Source organism: Brachyistius frenatus, unplaced genomic scaffold (assembly GCF_029030835.1).
Source record: "Brachyistius frenatus isolate BFR_SWC_R1_liver_20210118 unplaced genomic scaffold, ASM2903083v1 Contig_296, whole genome shotgun sequence".
NCBI lineage: Eukaryota > Metazoa > Chordata > Actinopteri > Embiotocidae > Brachyistius > Brachyistius frenatus.
In genome coordinates this window covers 224,993-245,228 of record NW_027210895.1, presented here as the reverse complement: position 1 = coordinate 245,228, position 20,236 = coordinate 224,993, and the positions used below count along the sequence as shown (strand labels likewise).

The following is a 20,236-nucleotide window of genomic DNA, read 5'->3' as shown; positions in this document are numbered from 1 at the left end:
AAGAAAAGCAAATTTAAAAACAATTAAGAGCATTGATCGAAACTTTAAAAACAGTCATTAAAACATTAAACAAGCTAAAAATAGAATAAAAGTTGCAGAGCAGTTTAAGAAATAAAATACACTAATAAAATGCAGAAATGCAGGAAATTGATCAACATCCTTGAATCTGGTTCAATTGAAGGCAGCAAACAGAAAAGTCTTCAATCCTGATTTGAAGCAGCTGAGAGTCTCAGCAGACCTGCAGCTTTCTGGGAGTTTGTTCCAGATATGTGGAACATAGAAGCTGAACGCTGCTTCTCCATGTTTAGTTGTGACTCTGGGGACAGAAAGGAGACTCGTCCCAGACGACCTGAGGGGTCGGGATGGTTCAGAAGGTTGCAGCAGATCACAAATGTATTTTGGCCCGAAACAATTCAGTGCCGAAACTCTCCTCTCAGAAGACGTTCAAGGACAATCAGTGTCAGTCCTCCACTGTAGCCAAAATAACTTCACTCTCACACAGTCCCGTGTGTGTGTGTGTGTGTGTGTGTGTGTGTGTGTGTGTGTGTGTGTGTGTGTGTGTGTGTGTGTGTGTGTGTGTGTGTGTGTGTGTGTGTGTGTGTGTGTGTGTGTGTGTGTGTGTGTGTGTACACAGCGGTACGGTCTGTGGGACCATGAGGGCCCCCTGGAGGAACAGAGCTCCTCATCAGAAAGAACTAGAGACGGGGATGAAGATGGACAGAGGACAGAGGACAGACCGGAGTTGGAGGGGGAGGAGGACAGAGTGAGCTCAACATCCACCCTGGAAAACCTGGGAATACCAGAACTGAACAGCCTGGTAAAGGTTGGTCCAATAACCACAGTTAAATACTGCCGTCAGTCTCTGACCAGAACAAAGCTGAGACATCTTCTGATATCAGCAGACTTGTTCTAAAGGTACGAAACTTCTGTCCCACTTATTTCAACGCATCATGTATCACTGCAGGACGATATGGACAGCGACGAGCCGAGTACCAGCTCGGCCGCGGGTCCCCTGCACCCCCCTGCAGCTGAACCAGAACCCACCGGGTCCAAGGACGGACAGGAAATGAAGAGCCTGTTGGATCCCGGGGATCAGACGGAGGGAGACGGAGAGGAAGTCCCGAAGAAGAGCAGCAGCATCCGATTCCGCAAAAAAACCAAACAACCCAAAGAGCAGCGCTCCTCAGGTGTGTGTCCTGATATGAGATGAGACTTTATTCATCCTGCAGTCAGGAAGTTTTGTAATTTAGCCCATTTAGTCATGTTAACACTGGCTGCAGTCCAATAAGGTATAAACACAGTCATGGATCTGGTACCGTACCGTCATCCTCACCGCCCTCCGGGTTAGATACGGTCCACATATAGTGATCTTCTCTGTAATGCTTTATCAACATCCCGACAGCCTTCAAATCCTTCAAATTATACGCGAGAACTTTTTCTAATAATACATGCAACATAAAATGTCTGTTTTTCATTCTTCACGAGAACAGTCGGGTTCCTTTGTACTCTTCTTCGTGCCTTTCTCATGTCTACGATGCTCTTCACCATTTTTAAGCACATATCTAGTTTCATCTGGAGACATTTTGCATGAAGCAGTTAACTGGAAACATGACATGAAGAGAGCTGTTTGTGTCCTCTACCATCACGTCATTGACCACGAATGAATAGAAGTGAATGTCAGGAGTGATATTAGAGCTGGGAAACTTCTTTACGAAAACGTTGAAGTGTCCATCTCAACGAGATGATACATGTTTTGTGGCTCCATCGTTTTAGTGTCTTTGTTGAGGTCAGACTGGGAACACAAAACCGCCATCATGTCGTCAGATGAACAGTCCTGTTCAGTCCCGCTGCGGGAAACTTTACATCCGACTTCATTTGTTGGTTTGTGAAGCTTCGCTTTGAATCCTGCGGTGAATTGTTTTCTCTGTACTGATGTGGACCAGAGGAACAAAGACGCTGCACGTAACAAAGAGAACATCTTTCTAACTGTCTTTGCTTTCTTGTTTTCTGTGGTTCGGTTCTGGTTCTGGTTCTGACTCTCCCAGTGGAGCCCACCGCTGAGGCTGCAGATCCCAGTAAAGAAGCAGTGAAGAAGAAGCAGAAGGGCCGGAGGAGAGAGGCAGCTAGTCAGAGACTGCTGGCTGTGGGTCACAAGATGAAACAGGTCTTCGTCTCCGGGTGAGCACAACATATGATGTCATTCTCCAAGAAAGTGTCTCAGTGTTTTTCACATTAATGACTAAATAAAAAGTTCAGTGAATGATATAAATGTCTGTATTTTCCCTCTGCAGTGTTCAGAGTGTTTACCGGCCGGCTCGAGATTTCTTCGGAGATATTCTCCACGCTGAGTATCGAGCTGCCACCGACGTCTACGCTCTCATGTTCCTCACTGATGTCATTGACTTCATCATCGTCGTCTTCGGCTTTTGGGCTTTCGGGGTGAGAGGGTTTGGAAGGAAGTCGTCGTTTTGTGAATATGTTTTGAATACACATTCATGAAAACAGAAACTAATTTTAAATGTTATTTCAGAATTAAAACCAAACTGAGATCGTGTATGAATCCTGACGCACCAGGATTAATGACAGTTTTGTATTTTCGTTGTTTATTAGTGATAAAGTGCGTGTAGACTCCAGAAGACACGCCTCCTGACTTTTGTCTGCGCTCCCTCAGAAACACAGCGCAGCCGCTGATATCGCCTCCTCCCTGTCGGAGGACCAGGTACCCGAGGCCTTCCTCGTCATGCTGCTCATCCAGTTCAGCACCATGATCATCGACAGAGCTTTATACCTGCGCAAGGCGGTCCTGGGAAAACTCATCTTCCAGGTTCACTTCTCATATTTAAATGATTAGCATCCATGTGTCTGGTTCCATGTTTGACCTTTAAATGGAGGAGGAGGTGGAGGACTGTATCACTCAGCACTGATTTACTGCCTGTAAGATCATGTTAACTTGATGAACAGCTGATGTTACACGTGAACACTTGGCCTGCAGTGTTTGTGAGTGACGTGTGTGCTTTCATAATATGAAGTATTTGATCATTTTTCATTTTCCCTGCAGGTGATCCTCGTGTTCGGGATCCACCTGTGGATGTTCTTCATCCTGCCTGCTGTCACTGAAAGGTGATGTCACATTAAATTATGATTTTATTGTATTATTTATGGTTACATTATTTTGATGCCATTGAAAGTACATCCATTGATATGTTTTTTTTTTTTTTTTTTTAAATGTTTGGACGGCAGACTTTGATCCTCTTTGATACAATAAAGGTGTTCGTGAACAACAACACAAAGAAAATTAGCTTTTTAAATCATTTGTGTTATAAAATGTCAGTAACTGTGACCTTTGACCTCAGGATCCCGTGTTGCAGCTCAGCTGCTCTGAGCTTCTTCTCTTGAAAACACAAAGCATGTGTCCTGTTACTGAGGACAAACAACTCTGTCTTTGATCATCTGTCAGAACTCATTATTTTAAAAGGCAAAAGTCGTTTGAAATCTGCACCGCTTGGAGATGATTTTCTTTATTATTCGGCATCATCAGGCGTCCAAAACCTTTTTTCTGAAGGTCTCAGAGCTCTTTAAATCTCAGCATGATGACATCACATACTTCAAGGTTCACCTGTCCATCAATAAGGAGCTTCTGATCATGAAGCCTGATTCTGGTCCGATGGATCTGATGTAGATTGACTCTTAACATGTGACTGATCTGTTTATTTATTTAAGGTATGGCGATGATTACAGGATGTCAGATTTATGTTTCAAGTGGTAACACTTTTATAAATGTTGACTTGTCAGCGAAAGGTCAACATTTCCCCCGGGATATTTTTATTGTTTTATCCCCGTATATGAATTTAAAATACTGCTGTGTCGATCTAATGAGCTTCAATCCTACTTTTTTTTCTCCTTTGTTTGTTTAGGAAGTTCAACCAGAACTTCGTGGCTCAGCTGTGGTACTTTGTCAAGTGTATTTACTTCGGCCTGTCGGCCTATCAGATCCGCTGTGGCTACCCCACTCGTATCCTCGGCAACTTCCTCACCAAAAAATACAACCACCTCAACCTGTTTCTCTTCCAAGGGTATGAACACAAAGAAAGTGTGCAGTCTCAAATTTAAAAAAAATTAAAGATGTACTTCAGTTTGAATTTTTGGTTTTGTCCTCTTTTAGGGATGAAATCCACAATAAAGTGTGTGTATCTATAATAAAAGAGATGAGATGACCCATTGTGTGTGTGTGTGTGTGTGTGTGTGTGTGTGCGTGCGTGCGTGCGTGCGTGCGTGTGTGTGTGTGTGTAGGTTTCGTCTGGTGCCGTTCCTGGTGGAGCTGCGGGCCGTGATGGACTGGGTGTGGACGGATACCACTCTGTCTTTGTCCAACTGGATGTGTGTGGAGGACATTTATGCCAACATCTTCATCATTAAATGCAGCCGGGAGACCGAGAAGGTACCGACTGAACACAGGAACTCACCACATCACCACGTCTGTGACACGTAGAGGGAAAGAATCTCTGTTGAAAGGGAGAACAGTTATTCTTCTGAATCAGCTGCACCAGTGGGAAGTCCAAAAACAAGCTTTTATTTTTTTTTAAACACACTCAACCTCCATCCATCCATCATCCTTCCATCCATCATTCATCCAACCATCCATCCACCCATCATCCATCATCCTTCCATCCATCATCCATCCATTTTCTAGTGTTTATCCATGGTGGTTTAGTAGGTTACCAATAACGTGGTCCAAACATTCCTGTCCAAGTCTTCCAGCTCCTCCTGATTAATCCCAAAGTGTTCCCAGGTCAGATGAGGTGTATAGAAGTTTGTTATGGTTCTAATCTTCTAAAAGGAGACATACAGGAGGGAACCTAGTCAGACGACTGAAACACAATCAGCTGGATCTTTTCAACTGCAGGGACCAGTCTCTTTCCCTTAATGCTGAGGATGAGCCCAGCCTACAGACAACTCATTTCAGCTTTGGTCACCGTTCACAGTTCACGGCCATCAACTGCTGATCTGAGACTGTAAGGTGACTAAATGGAGTTTATTATTTCTAAAAATAGATTTTGTTTCCTCAGAAATACCCGCAGCCTAAAGGACAGAAGAAGAAGAAGATAGTGAAATATGGCATGGGTGGACTCATCATCTTCTTCCTGATCTGCATCATCTGGTTCCCGCTTCTCTTCATTTCATTGGTCAGATCAGTGGTGGGTGTGGTCAACCACCCCATTGATGTCACAGTGACTGTCAAGCTGGGAGGATATGAGGTAATCAACAACAAGTTATTGATTAAGAATAACAAATTAAGTAAATACTGACTTCAATCAGGAATTAATAAATCATTTTATTTTTCACTGTCGATGTAAAACTGTATTTTTCTGTGTGTTCAGCCCCTCTTCACCATGAGTGTGCAGCAGCAGTCCATCAAGCCCTTCACAGAGGCTGAATACGACCAGCTCACCAAAACGTTTGGAGTCAATGCTGTGCGTTTCCATTTCACTTTGACTTCTTCAAATGTTCTGCCACTATCTGCATTTGTTATTCTTCGAAGGTGAAAAGCTAAGAATTTATTCTGAATGGATCAACTTTGGTCATCACTAAATAACCCATAAAAAAGTGAAAACACATTTTTTAAAATATTTGTTTATTCAAATCAAAAACTGAAGTCTCTCATAATAATATTCAGCCCCTTCGCTGTGGCATGTTTACATTACATTACATTTCATTTATCTGACGCTTTTATCCAAAGCGACTTACAATAAGTTCATTTCAACCATGAGGGTACAAAACCAGAACAACAGGAATCAAGAAAATACAATTTCTTCCAGAAAGCCAAACTACAAAGTTCTATCAGTAAGTTCCATGTTAAGATACTAAAGTTCTACTGTTCAAGGTGAAGTCTGAAGAGGTGTGTTTTTAGTTTGTGGTGGAAGATGTTCAGAGTTTCTGCTGTCCTGATGTCGGTGGAGCTCATTCTACCATTTAGGAGTCAGGACAGCAAACAGTCAGGATTTTGTAGACTGTAATATATATATATATTAAGTTGTGGATGCGAGTTATACATGTTTAAGCTTTATTTGTATGCCTATATTAACAATAATCACACTAACTCCATTGACGAGTTAAAGCAGGCGACTGCATGTAAACACAGAGATCTAATAAAACAGATTCCTGTGGATGTGTGTGGGTCATCGGCTGCCTGTGTGTGTGTGTGTGTGTGTGTGTGTGTGTGTGGGTGTATTTAGTGTTCACACAGAGTTGTGTTTGTGTCCAGGTGGCCATGCAGTTCATCACCCTCTACAGTTATGAGGACATCGTGACAGCCATGATCGAAGGTAGCTCCGGTTCAGTCTGGAGGATCAGCCCCCCCAGCAGACAGGAAGTCATCAAAGAACTGCTGGAGAGTCAAGTTGACTTAACGCTCCGTCTGGCTTGGACCTTCCAGAGGTGAAACATGGCTGTCTTTACTGATGATGGACTGTTGTGCATTATTCCTCATTATCACCACACTGTTAGGTCAGAGTGAGCAGGTGCTGAGCCTGCAGAGTTATTAGATGAGTGACGTGTCCTAAAAGTATGGATTATACACCTTTTTAACTATACACTGTTGTAGTGTTTTTAAATAAAGACAAACTACTGTACACATAAATACACAGTGAATAAAAGACTGAGATAATACACGATACATTTTAAGGATAACTTTTCATTCTGCTGACTTTCTGCTGTGTCCCTGATGTCACTGGGTTTACTGTACGTACGGTGTCTTTGATTGTTTTACTCTCTAAAGGCTGATTGTGTGAATGTGTGTGTCTGTGCTCAGGGACCTGCGGAAAGGCGGGACGGTGGAACACACCTTTGACAAACACTCCATCGACCTGGAGCCGGGGAACCCGGTCAGAGCAGAACTGGCTTCGCTGCTGGTCGGGAATCGGACTGAACCCGTGTAGGTTTTCTGCGCTGGAGGACGTTTCAGTGAATGACAGCGTTTCGTGTTTCATCTCGTATATAAAGTATCTAACGGACGGTCTCGGGTCTCTTTCTCAGGCTGGTTCCTCACATGTTCCCCAACTACATCCGAGCCCCCAACGGAGCCGAGGCCAAACCAGTCGGTCAGCTGTATAAAGGTCAGAGTTCACTGTGGTGCTGTTAACATGTCTGCAGTAGAAGAGATATTTTTTTTCAGTACATAAACAGAACGGATGAGACTGAATAAGGAGCAACTGAAACCCCAAAAGAAGGCAGCTACAGTAAAGCAGTGTAACAGTTCAAACATCAGAGGACGATTCAGAGAAACTGTCTTGTCTCCATTGTAACTTCAGAACATTTCAAAACATTTCAGAACATTTCAGAACATCCGACAGAACCGGGCTCAGAGGTGGGCGGCCATCTGCCTCAACCGGTTGGGGTGAGAGGAGAGCAGAGAGAGAAAAGGACAGCATAGAGATACAAGACATGAACTGTTGGTGGAGACAACAAGCGCAGATCAGAGACATGCAGCTCAATGACAGGACATCTGGAAAAGAAAGAACAGAAACTACACGAGTGAAGGAACTGAATGGAGACAACAGATAATAAGAAGAAACTATGGGAGAGAAGAAGATGGTGAGGTATGAGTCAGTTAAAGAGTAGGAGGAAAGAAAAGAAGCTCAGCATGTAACGAGGTCCTCCAGCAGCCTCGGCCTATAACAGCATAACTAAGGGTTGGTTCAGGTCTACCTGAGCCAGCCCTAACTATAGGCTTTATCAAGAAGGAACGTTTTGAGTCTAATCTTAAAGCTAGAGAGGGTTTCTGTCCCTCCAACACAAACTGGGAGCTGGTTCCACAGGGGAGGAGCCTGAACACTGAAGCTCCGCCTCCCATTCTACTTCTGTAAACTCTAGGAACCACAAGTAGACCAGCGTACTGAGAGAGAAGTGCTCTGCTAGGATTATATGGTTCTATAAGATCTCTAAGATATGATGGAGCCTGGTCATGTAGAGCTTTGTAAGTCATCAAGAGAATTTTAAATTATATTCTTGATTTTACAGGAAGCCAGTGAAGAGAAGATAAAACTGGAGAAGTATGATATGTCTTGTTAAATCCCGTCAGTACTCTTGCTGTAGCATTTTGGATCAGCTGCAGGTTTTTAATGAGTAATTTGGACATCCTAACAACAAGGAATTACAATAATCTAGTCTAGAAGTAACAAACGCAGGAATGAGTTTTTCTGCGTCACGCTGATAAAGGATTTTCCTGATTTCATTAATATTACGTAGATGAAAGAAGGCAGTTCTGGAGATTTGCTTTATCTGGTGTCTAAAGGACAAATCCTCATCAAAGATGACTCCAAGGTTCCTCACAGTTTTGCTGGAGGCCAAGACAACGTCATCTTGAGTAACTAAGTGATTACAGAAAGAGTTTCTGAGGTGTTTCGGACCAAGTACAAGAACTTCTGTTTTGTCTGAATTTAGAAGCAGGAAGTTTTTGGTCATCCAGGTCTTTATGTCTTTTAGACAGGCTTCAAGTTTTACTAAGTGATTAGTTTCATCTGGTTTTATAGAAAGATATAGCTGATTGGGAGAATCGGTTGAAGACGTGAAGGGGTCGGTGGTGAACCGTGGGCTTCTGCTTGGGACTGTGACTCCAGCCGCACGGGTGCTGCAGGGGACCGGCTAACTGAGCCTGTAGCCCTGGGCAGCGCCGCACCTCCTCCCCGGCTAACTGAGCCTGTAGCCCTGGGCAGCGCCGCACCTCCTCCCCGGCTAACTGAGCCTGTAGCCCTGGGCAGCGCCGCACCTCCTCCCCGGCTAACTGAGCCTGTGGCCCTGGGCACCTCCTCCCCGAGAAGATCCTACAAATAGATGAATGTTTACTATTGTTACAAAAGATTATTTGGCTCAAGTCCTGAAGACTGGCTCTTTATGGAGTGAAGCACATACCACTAGTACACAAATCACAGATAATTACATTACTGCCCAACTCTTGTCACTCATGGTGCCTACTATGAACAACCGCTAGGCATTCTGGGAAGAACCGTTGCTATCCCGACGCTACGTCATGGTGCACAGCCGTGATATTAATTATTTTTTAATTAATCATTTTTGATGATCTCAGGTCTCCCGCTTCAGTGCAGAAATTGTACATCCATTAAAACTTCTCTCTTTCGCTCATGTAGTTATCAGTGAAGGTTATTGTATGGATAATTGTGACAACATGTAAAACTGTGTACTAATACACAGAAAACATGTTCAGATCGTCAGCAGGTCCATTTTTTTTACGAATACCTGAGGTGCTGTATTAATGTGTGAAGCTGGGCAGTTGTCAGACCGACCTGAGGACGCTCTGCTGTTATTGTTTTAACAGCTGATCGGTTGTGTTGCAGGTGATGAAGATGACTTCCTGAATATCACCCTGTCCCTGATGAGCGACAGGTCTGTGAACAGCAGTGGGGTCCAGGAGTGGTGGAACATCGCCATCACGCGCTGCGTCCCCTCATGCGGCGTTCTTCCCATGATCATATTCAACGACAAAGTCAGCCCACCGAGCCTGGGCTTCCTGGCTGGATACGGGTGAGACACAAACCTCACCTCCTCCCCGAGAAGATCCTACGAATAGATGAATGTTTACTATTGTTATAAATGATTATTTGGACGAGAGACAAAGCAGAGGGATGATCTCTTGCTTATCTCAAGTCCTGAGTTCTGAAACCAGCACAACTAGAAGACTGGCTCTTTATTGAGTGAAGCGCATACCGCTAACTTCCACACTGATGCACACAAATCACAGATAATTACATTACTGCCCAACTCATGTCACTCATGAACAACCGCTAGGCATTCTGGGAAGAACCGTTGCTATCCCAACGCTACGTCATGGTGCACAGCCGTGATACTAATTAGGGCCCGACCACCGAGCACCGGTGCGAAAGCCCTATTGTTTTTCATAAAAGTGTTACATTACATTTAGCTGACTCTTTTATCCAAAGCGACTTACAACCCATCGGGAGCGATTTTTTTAGGGTTCAGTGTCTTGCTCAAGGCATGTGGACAGGAGGAGCTGGGATTGAGCCATCAGCCTTCCGGTTAGTGTTGAACCCACTCTACCGTCTGAGCTACAGCCTCCCTTGTTCTTAGTCGTTCGTCGTTAGATCTTCTTCTTCTTACGTAAAGTGATTTTCCTTTTTGGAGGCTTTATCATATTCAAAAACTCATGAAAGTGGAAACACATGTCTCCCGGTGAAAACTTTCTATTCTAGTGGAGTCGAGAGTGGGCGTGGCCAAACGGCTGGAGAGCGCCCCCTACGGAGATGCCCCGGCGGCACACACACACACTCTCATCCTTCTGCAGAAGTCGGAGCTACTGAGGAAGTAACTTGAAAGTCCGAGACTGTGCAGGAGACGAAAACATGATTTTGAAATGTCAGATGTTGTCTTTAATCACAAAAAAATGGGACAATATTCTCCACCAGATTCACAGCAGTGTGCTCCATTGTTTTCGTCCCACCGACCTACTCGCTGTTGAAGCAGCTGCAGAGTTTGTTGTGAGGTCAGACTGTTCAGTGAACTTGAGGGATGACTCCGTCTGACTCTTTAAACAACGAGGTTTTAATTCAGGAAACTGAAACGTTTTGTTTGTGTTTAAAGGGAATCATTTCTGGCTCTTGATATTTCCAGAATCTTCCGCTCGACACGTATCCAGGTGTTTAGTGTCCCTGCCTTCTATCTTCCAGCATCATGGGGCTGTACGTGTCGGTGGTGTTAGTCATTGGGAAGTTTGTGCGCGGCTTCTTCAGCGAGATCTCCCACTCCATCATGTTTGAGGAGCTGCCGTGCGTCGACCGCATCCTGAAGCTCTGCACGGACATTTTCCTGGTGAGTGTGAACCTCAAACGCTTTCCTGCAGTCATAAACCTTTATTTTTAGCGCAATGTGTGTATCGTTATACTGTGTGTGTGTCGATGGGAGTACATGTTATTGGATTTATGTTTCGTAGTTTATCTAATGCTGCTGTGAAGATCAATGAAGCCTCAATCTTTTCTGAGTGAAATCATATTTTCAGATTTGAATAAGCTGTTTTTGAACTGAGAAATGTTGACTTTTATCTGGGTCTAAATATCAGGTTTATGATTTGTTATGTTGTATACATACATTTATTATGTATTTCTGTTATATGAGGTGTCATCATTTCCTTTAAATCCGCCCCCACATACAAACTGTGTGTGTGTGTGTGTGTGTGTGTGTGTGTGTGTGTGTGTGTGTGTGTGTGTGTGTGTGTGTGTGTGTGTGTGTGTGTGTGTGTGTGTGTGTGTGTGTGTGTGTGTGTGTGTGTGTGTGTGTGTTTCAGGTGCGTGAAACAGGAGAGCTGGAGTTGGAGGAGGAACTTTACTCCAAACTCATCTTCCTCTATCGATCTCCAGAGACGATGATCAAATGGACCCGAGACATCCACAGCCGAGATCAGGACAGATACTGACGGACTGAGAGACGTTCGAGTGGAAGAAACAAAACTGAAGCACAATGCACCGACGTCCAGGGGGGAGGGGGAGGGAGGGGCGAAACATGGACGTCTTCAGGAGGACACCCCACACTGACTGAAAGCCACTGAGACACAATAACGGAGACGGACAGGAAGCAGCTCCTCCAGCTGTTGCATCTCTGCAGCTTCCTGATGACTCTGATCAACTCAAAGGTTCTGATCACAGAGAACCGGGTCGACGGAGGAGATGCAGGCGCGCTGTGGTGGATCTGCTGGGCAGGACTGGACACGAATCAGCTGTCACACTGAGCTGTGTTTTTAATGGTTAAACACAAGAGACACTTCAGTCGTCCATTGAGCCCGCAGGTGGAGCGACTGATGGTTTTATTCACTGAACAAAGCTGTCAATCAAACTTAGAAACGTGTTAAAAAAAAAAAAAAATCACCGGTTGTTGTAAAAGTAACGTGTGTGCGCACCAGCAGTGTTTGTTTGACTTGACATTTGACGAAGAAGAAGAAGCAGTTTTAGTTTGAGTTTAACGAGTTGGTCAGGTTGAGATCAGTAAACTGGAGAACAGTTGATTGGGTTCAGGGTTGATGGAGATGGATGACACCGGTTCAGGAGAGAGCTGTAATTCCTACTGGATGTCTTTAGTTACCGGTTTATAGGCTAAATTCCCTTTAAATGGATTTCACTCTGCAGTTAGAAAGCAGAACACCTGAATAACACATCGATCTCAATAAAACACAGAAGAGGAAAGGACTCAAAGAGCTTCTTGTTTCTTCAGTTCTGGTTCACAACACCTTCCAACACGTTTGAGCTGCACGTGTCCAGAACCATTAAACCGTTGAACCATTACAAAGTTGTCTGGGTGAAAGGTTCTGGTTCTGTGATAGACGCACGACATGCGATGAAGAAAATGTTCATCTGAGACGATGCATGTCGAGACTCTATGACGTGTCCGTCGCGTGTCAGCGTGTCTCAGGTATGAACAGCTGTGGTTGTTGATGCAGTTTGAGGATCTTAATATGCAAATATACAAAACATAAAAACACTTTTGTTCCAGGTTACAAAAAACTGTCCCCAGTTGTTAATCTGCATGAGAGAAGCAGATGTCAGTGACTTTTATTTAACATGATTTGTGGAAGGGTGAAACACTGCAGCTTTTAACAGTTGAGCACGTTTACAGCACTTAACTTGAATTTCCATTCAAAGTTTTCCATTTAAAGAAAGAATTATATAAATCTAACCAGCAGAGGCTGATATGTGCGTTCACCTCCAAACCCCGGGAGGCTATAGTCTCTCAAACTGCTTTTGTTTTGAATCATACCTTTCCATTATATATTTGTACTTTCGAAGAATTAACCTGAGGTCATCACTATGACATCATCAGGGTTATTTTATCACCTCAGAAAACAGAATCACAGAAGACATTGTATGAGTTCATAAATCACATGCTTCCAGACCTTCCAGCTGCATCCCAGAGTCTTCCCAGTGAATGGTGTTGATGGTGATGGTTTTGGTGTTTAACGACAGCTGACAGCTTCTGTCTGTTTCCACCGTTGGTTAGGATCGAATATTTCTCCATCTTATTTACCTCAATGAGGATTGTCTTCATGACAACATCATGTACAACCCTGTAACCACAAAAGAAGTGGCGGTGTAAAATGTAAATAAAAACAGAATGTGATGATTTTCAAATCACATAAACACATATTTAATAATAAAAAATAACAAAAATAGACCAAAGACAACCAATCAAATGTTTAAACTGAGAGATTTTATTGTTTTATGTGAAATATTTGCTCATTTTGAATTTGATGTCAGCAACACGTCTCTATAAAGTTGTTCCAGGATCATGTCCACCACTGTGTTGCATCACTTCTTCTTTTAACGACACTCCGTAAACCTTTGGGAACTGAGGAGACCGGTTTCTCGAGTTTTAAAAATGAAATGTGGTCCCATTCTTGCCTGATTTAGGATTTCAGCTGCTCAACAGTTCAGGGTCTCCTTTGTTGTATTGTTCATGTCCTGATGCTCCAGATGTTTTCAATGATTGACAGGTCTGGACTGCAGGAGGCCAGTTTATCAGTGGACTCTTCTACTAGAGAACCATGCTGTTGGAATACGTGCAGAATGTGGTTGGACGTTGTTCTGCTGAAATAAACAAGACCTTCCCTGAAAGAGACGTTGTCTGGATGGCAGCATATGTTGCTCCAAAACCTGAATATATCATTCAGCATTAATGCTTCCTTCCAGATGTTCAAGCTACCCATGCCATGTGCACTAATGCATCCCTGTACCATCACAGATGCTGGCTTTAGAACTGAGCTGATAACAAGCTGGATGGTCCCTCTCCTCTTTAACCTGGAGGATGCAGCGTCCATGATTTCCAAACAGAATCTCAGATTGTGATCCATCAGACCTCAGGACAGTTGTCCACTTCACCTCAGTCCATCTTCAATGATCTCGGTCCAGAGAAGGCGGCGGTGTTTCTGGATCATGTTTCTATCAGGTTTCTTCTTTGGAGAGTTTTAACATCATTTGTGGACGCAGTGATGAAACATTTCAAAGCATTGAAATGTTTTTCAGAACATTTCAAAACATCAGTCTCTCCTCCTCCTGCATTAATCTGAGGGAGCTGTTGAAACAAACACCGGACCACAGCATCGAGACCAACAGCGTACTGACCGTCATGATGGCGTTGGCGGCACTTCATGTCGGATCGTGAACCCGGTTCCTGTTTGAGCGGATCCGCCACTTCCTGTCACCAAACATTTCAGAACTTTTCAAGACATTTCAAAGCATTTCAAAACATTTCAGAACATTTCAAAGCATTTCAAAACATTTCAAAACATTTCAGAACATTTCAAAACATTTCAGAACATTTCAGAACATTTCAAAGCATTTCAGAGCATTTCAGAGCATTTCAAAACATTTCAAAGCATTTCAAAACATTTCAGAACATTTCAGAGCATTTCAAAGCATTTCAAAGCATTTCAAAACATTTCAAAACATTTCAAAGCATTTCAAAACATTTCAGAACATTTCAGAACATTTCAAAACATTTCAGAACATTTCAGAACATTTCAAAGCATTTCAAAGCATTTTAAAACATTTCAAAACATTTCAAAGCATTTCAAAACATTTCAGAACATTTCAGAACATTTCAAAACATTTCAGAACATTTCAGAACATTTCAAAGCATTTCAGAACATTTCAGAACATTTCAGAACATTTCAAAGCATTTCAAAGCATTTCAAAACATTTCAGAATATTTCAAAACATTCCAGAACATTTCAGAACCTCCGACAGAACTGGGCTCAGAGGTGGGCGGCCATCTGCCTCGACCGGTTGGGGTGAGAGGAGAGCAGAGAGAGAAAAGGACAGCATAGAGATACAAGAGAAGAACTGTTGGTGGAGACGACAATCACAGAGCAGAGACATGCAGCTCCATGACGGGACATCTGGAAAAGAAAGAACAGAAACTACACGAGCGAAGGAACTGAATGGAGACAACAGATAATAAGAAGAAACTATGGGAGAGAAGAAGATGGTGAGGTATGAGTCAGTTAAAGAGTAGGAGGAAAGAAAAGAAGTTCAGCATGTAACGAGGTCCTCCAGCAGCCTCGGCCTATAACAGCATAACTAAGGGTTGGTTCAGGTCTACCTGAGCCAGCCCTAACTATAGGCTTTATCAAGAAGGAACGTTTTGAGTCTAATCTTAAAGCTAGAGAGGGTTTCTGTCCCTCCAACACAAACTGGGAGCTGGTTCCACAGGGGAGGAGCCTGAACACTGAAGCTCCGCCTCCCATTCTACTTCTGGAAACTCTAGGAACCACAAGTAGACCAGCGTACTGAGAGCGAAGTGCTCTGCTAGGATTATATGGTTCTGTAAGATCTCTAAGATATGATGGAGCCTGGTCATGTAGAGCTTTGTAAGTCATCAAGAGAACTTTAAATTCTATTCTTGATTTCACAGGAAGCCAGTGAAGAAAAGATAAAACTGGAGAAATATGATCTCTCTTGTTAAATCCCGTCAGTACTCTTGCTGCAGCATTTTGGATCAGCTGCAGGTTTTTAATGAGTAATTTGGACATCCTAACAACAAGGAATTACAATAATCTAGTCTAGAAGTAACAAACGCAGGAATGAGTTTTTCTGCGTCACGCTGATAAAGGATTTTCCTGATTTCATTAATATTACGTAGATGAAAGAAGGCAGTTCTGGACGTTTGCTTTATATGGTGTCTAAAGGACAAATCCTCATCAAAGATGACTCCAAGGTTCCTCACAGTTTTGCTGGAGGCCAAGACAACGTCATCCCCAACAACGGGGAAAGTAAGGGAGAAAATTAGGTTAGAGACAGCAAAATCTGGATCACAGCCCCGTGAGAGCCCTAAGGTGGGAAAATAAAACAAACCCACAGTAAAAACGAGAGATATTATAAGACGCAAAGATCACGGACAGATTGAGAGGGTTTGGGTGGTAGCCAGAGAGGGAAGCAGGAGGACTCTACCAGTGCAGAGGAAGATGAAACTCTGCAACAACACAGTCAAGACACCCTGAGAGCAAAGGAGGCAATACAGCAGACCAGCACCATGTCTGCACCGCAAGAAGTGGACAGAGAGAGTGAGGACAGAGACAAACAGTCCTCCTCGGAGCAACCACCAGCAACAGGCATCAAAAGAAAAACTAAAAAAGAAAAGACACTGAAATCATGACAAGAGGCCGTAAAACACCGAGACGGATCCGGTGGCACAAGTACAGGAGGCACGGACAATCTGGGTGTCAGAAACAGTTGGCTGACCTCGACAGACTCCACCGACTCGAACTCCTTTCATACCTGTCAGGTGATCACTGATAGGAGACGCTAACAACAGAATACTACAGAGGATCAAAGGGGGCGGTGATGTGGAAAAATGCGTTAAACAATCAAACAGGAAGTCTGATGAACCAGCAATTCAACTTCTGAAACAGAACCTGTCTCAGAAGAATAGTTGTTTGATTGGATAAGATAAATTCAAATAAACCAACTTAAAATAATATGAGATTTGTTAGAGATGAGTTAATAGAAAAGATAGACTGAAGTTAATAGATCAAAGTTAAGGATAAGATAGATCAAATAAAATAAGAGAATACTGAGATTTAAGATGTAAAAGTTAAAGTTTAAAGAGGCCCAAAGACAGTGTAGTATAGGAGAGCGGTAGTCACACCAGAAGTAGAAGGGCGGATTAGAATAAGTAGATAAATAATAATAGAACATTAGGACCACAACATAAAATAAATAAAAGAAAAGGTAACGAGCAAAAGACTAGGAGGAACCTTACTGCCGCCTTAATCTGGACCGCGCAGGCAGAAATGGCGTTTATATCACTCAAAAATGCCCTGAGCAATGCCACTGACCTGTCGGTACCAGATGACACGGATCCATTCTATCTGGATGTTTCTGAAACAGCCCAGACAGCGAATGATGTGCTGTTTCAGAAAAAGGGGGGTGACAGGAAGGTGCTGATGTATGTAAGTGTGACACCAGATGCTACAGAGAACAGGCACCCACCATGCACAAGACATGCAGCAGGAGTGGTGAACATTTTGCAGAAAACGGCACACATAGTCATGCAACATCAATTAATAGTACTCACCACACACACGTGGCATATGTGAATTCTACAGCGTTCACCATGTCATCACTAAGACAGACCAGGCTGGACAAAACGCTGACATCACCACACATCACACACACATGAAGGCATAAACATGGCAGACAACATGGGAGAAGGGGAGCCACATGTATGTGAGGAAAGAGTGCAGAAAGATGTCAGGGTGAGAGAGAGCTTGCAGAACATCCCTTACCCTGATGCTGATGAAACCCTGTTCACAGATGGGTGTTGTTACAGACACCCAACGGACGGACTGAAAGCAGCCCTAGCGGTGGTCAGGAGAACACAGGAAGGATTTCAGGAAGTGGTAGCAGAACCAGTAGTTGGAAAAGAGTCAGCTCAGATAGCAGAACTACAGGCCATGAGGCCATAAAGCACTAGAATGGGCAGAAGGGAAAGTTGTAAACATCTACACAGACTCAGCATATGTAGTGGGTGCTGTTCATATAGAGCTGAGACAATGGATCAGAGCAGGATTCCTGACTGCAGACAAGACACCCATCAGACATGAAGCAGACATGAAGAGACTGGTGGAGGCACTGATGAAGCCAAAAGCTGTGGCTATCATGAAGTGTAAAGGACACGACAAAACAGACACCTGGATTGCAATGAGCAATGATCAAGCTGACCAGGCTGCCAAGAGAACGGCAGGATATGGAGCTGCATACGTTATGTTGCAAACCGACAGGACAGTACAGGACATGCTGCCACAGTGTGATGTAGACATGATAAGAAAGGAGCAGACAAAGGCCTCTCCATGGGACACCAGTGTATGGCAGGACAGAGGAGCCACAGAACAGGATGGATTGTGGAGAGCCCCGGATGGTAGACTAGTTCTGCCACCAGGCCTGGTACAGAGGACATTACAGGAAGCACATGGTCTCACTCACTGTGGACAGAAACAGATGCAGCGACATCTGACCCATTGGTGGCATCCATTTCTACCGGCTATGATAGAAAACCACGTGAGAGAATGTAGTGTGTGTATGGTATACAATGTAAAGGCGACCATTAAGCCTCACCAAGGACAGTTTCCCCTGCCACAGCTCCCAGGGCAGGACATTATCATTGATTACACCGACATGATTGACAGAGTGGGAGGACACAGGTACCTCCTGGTAGCCGTGGATGCATACACTGGCTGGCCAGAGGCAATACCTGCTAAAAAAGAGGATGCAAAAACAGTGATCAAATTCTTGATAAATCACTACATACCCGTGCATGGGTTTCCTCGTCGCATCCGTTCAGATAACGGCTCCCATTTCAAAAACAAAGACTTACAAGAAGTAGAAAAACATTTGGGCCTAAAACACGCATTTGGCCCGGTCTACCACCCTCAGTCACAGGGGAGGGTAGAAAGAATGAATCAGACACTGAAAAGTAAAATCAGTAAAGTATGTGGTCAAACCAAGCTGTCCTGGGTGGAGGCTCTGCCAGTAGCATTGATGGCAGTGCACAGCTCTGTGAATTCTACCACGGGGTTCACCCCTTTTGAACTGTGTACTGGACAGCAGTTTCCAGGTCCAGATGCAGGAAACCCAGTGATGATTGAAACAAGTTCCTGGATGAAATATAAGCCATACTATGATCAACTAACAGCTTTGGTGTCAGGTTTCTCTACACAGGTGACGGAGACCAAAGGGGCGATCTGAGCAGTCGCTGATGACGGTGCAGAATAGGATGGCGCTGGACATGCTGTTGGCTGAAAAAGGGGGTGTGTGCCACATGTTCGGGGATCAGTGCTGTACTTATATCGCACACAGCTCCTGATGGGTCAGTCATGAAAGCCTTAGAAGGTCTGAAAATTATTTCCCAAGAAATGCATGAGATGTCAGGGATTGCTAATCCTCTGGATGATTGGTTAGGAAACTGGTTTGGGAAATGGAAGAATGTGGTGGTCTCGGTATTCCTCTCGATTTTAGGGATGTTGTGTGCTTTTGCATTGTGTGGCTGTTGTTGTGTTCCCTGCATTAGGTCATTGTGCAGCCGCATTATCAAGGCCACTGTGGAGAAGACGGGCAACCCTCCTCCCTACCAGATGTCCTTGCTCCTGGAAGAGGAGCTGGCCTTGATGGACAGGGAGGAGGATGATGAGGACAATGTTGTGTAGGATTTGTTTGTATGCACTCGTGTCTCTTTTTTTTTTTTTTTTTTGCGTTGATTTGTGTTCTCTTTCTTTCTTACACTCCTGTGGGAGACCAAAAGGGGGAATTGTGCGATTCTGTGCTAGGTTGTGTTTACAATAATACAACATATATATATGCCATATCATATGAATTATATATAGGTCGTATTATCAACTATATATCCTAAGGGGTAGACGAAAGGCTGTGTTTGTGAATGAAGGTGTCGACAAAAGGTTGTGAATGAAGGTGTAGACGAAAGGTGGTGAATGAAGGTGTAGACAACAGGGTGTGGTTGTGAATGAAGGTGTAGACAACAGGGTGTGGTTGTGAATGAAGGTGTAGACAACAGGGTGTGGTTGTGAATGTGTGAATGAGAGTGAGAGTACTGTGCCAAACCAAAAGGTCACAGGAGGGGGTCGGCAACCTGTGAGGTCACATACTGTTGTTCTTTGAGGCATAAACAGGAACAGACTGTCTGGAGGACTCCAGGGTGTGAAGGAAGACAACCACCACCTCCACCAACCAACAAAGGACACATCAACACACATGACTTTTTGTTTTCAGTACTATAAGAAGAAGGTCAGGGAGAGTCAGGAGCTCAGACTTCATGAACTGACACATACTCTGTTGTGGTCAGGAAACATAGTCTGGACCCAGAGCTCTGTAAACTGGTTATTCTGCTGCTGTTAAATAAATATCTTGAAGCCTGACATCTTCTCCTGTTGCTTCATTAAAGAACACGCAGGACTGGGGACTGACACATGTTGGCTTTGTACTAGCAGGAGCCCGAGTCCAACAGTGTCTTGCTCAAGGACACCTAGGCATGTGGACAGGAGGAGCTGGGATTGAGCCATCAGCCTTCCAGTTAGTGTTGAACCCACTCTACCGTCTGAGCTACAGCCTCCCTTGTTCTTAGTCGTTCGTCGTTAGATCTTCTTCTTACGTAAAGTGATTTTCCTTTTTGGAGGCTTTATCATATTCAAAAACTCATGAAAGTGGAAACA

General features: G+C 43.8%; 1 protein-coding gene across 2 annotated transcripts in view; it reads left to right on the top strand.

Moving 5' to 3' along the window:
- Positions 1-13,863, top strand: part of piezo1 (piezo type mechanosensitive ion channel component 1 (Er blood group)) — a 71,700-nt gene extending 57,837 nt beyond the window's left edge. The window contains exons 39-54 of one of the 2 annotated variants that reach the window (XM_069722593.1): positions 635-817; positions 965-1,187; positions 2,046-2,178; positions 2,292-2,439; positions 2,672-2,824; positions 3,059-3,120; positions 3,915-4,073; positions 4,291-4,438; positions 5,067-5,255; positions 5,379-5,471; positions 6,263-6,435; positions 6,809-6,931; positions 7,033-7,112; positions 9,351-9,537; positions 10,698-10,839; positions 11,312-13,863. In XM_069722593.1, the coding sequence (XP_069578694.1) occupies positions 635-817; positions 965-1,187; positions 2,046-2,178; positions 2,292-2,439; positions 2,672-2,824; positions 3,059-3,120; positions 3,915-4,073; positions 4,291-4,438; positions 5,067-5,255; positions 5,379-5,471; positions 6,263-6,435; positions 6,809-6,931; positions 7,033-7,112; positions 9,351-9,537; positions 10,698-10,839; positions 11,312-11,440 (2,325 nt within the window). In that variant the 3' untranslated portion in view covers positions 11,441-13,863. Of the gene's footprint in view, positions 1-634; positions 824-964; positions 1,188-2,045; positions 2,179-2,291; positions 2,440-2,671; positions 2,825-3,058; positions 3,121-3,914; positions 4,074-4,290; positions 4,439-5,066; positions 5,256-5,378; positions 5,472-6,262; positions 6,436-6,808; positions 6,932-7,032; positions 7,113-9,350; positions 9,538-10,697; positions 10,840-11,311 lie in introns of both variants that reach the window. The other variant, XM_069722592.1, reaches the window with a different exon arrangement.
- Positions 13,864-20,236: the final 6,373 nt, after the last annotated feature.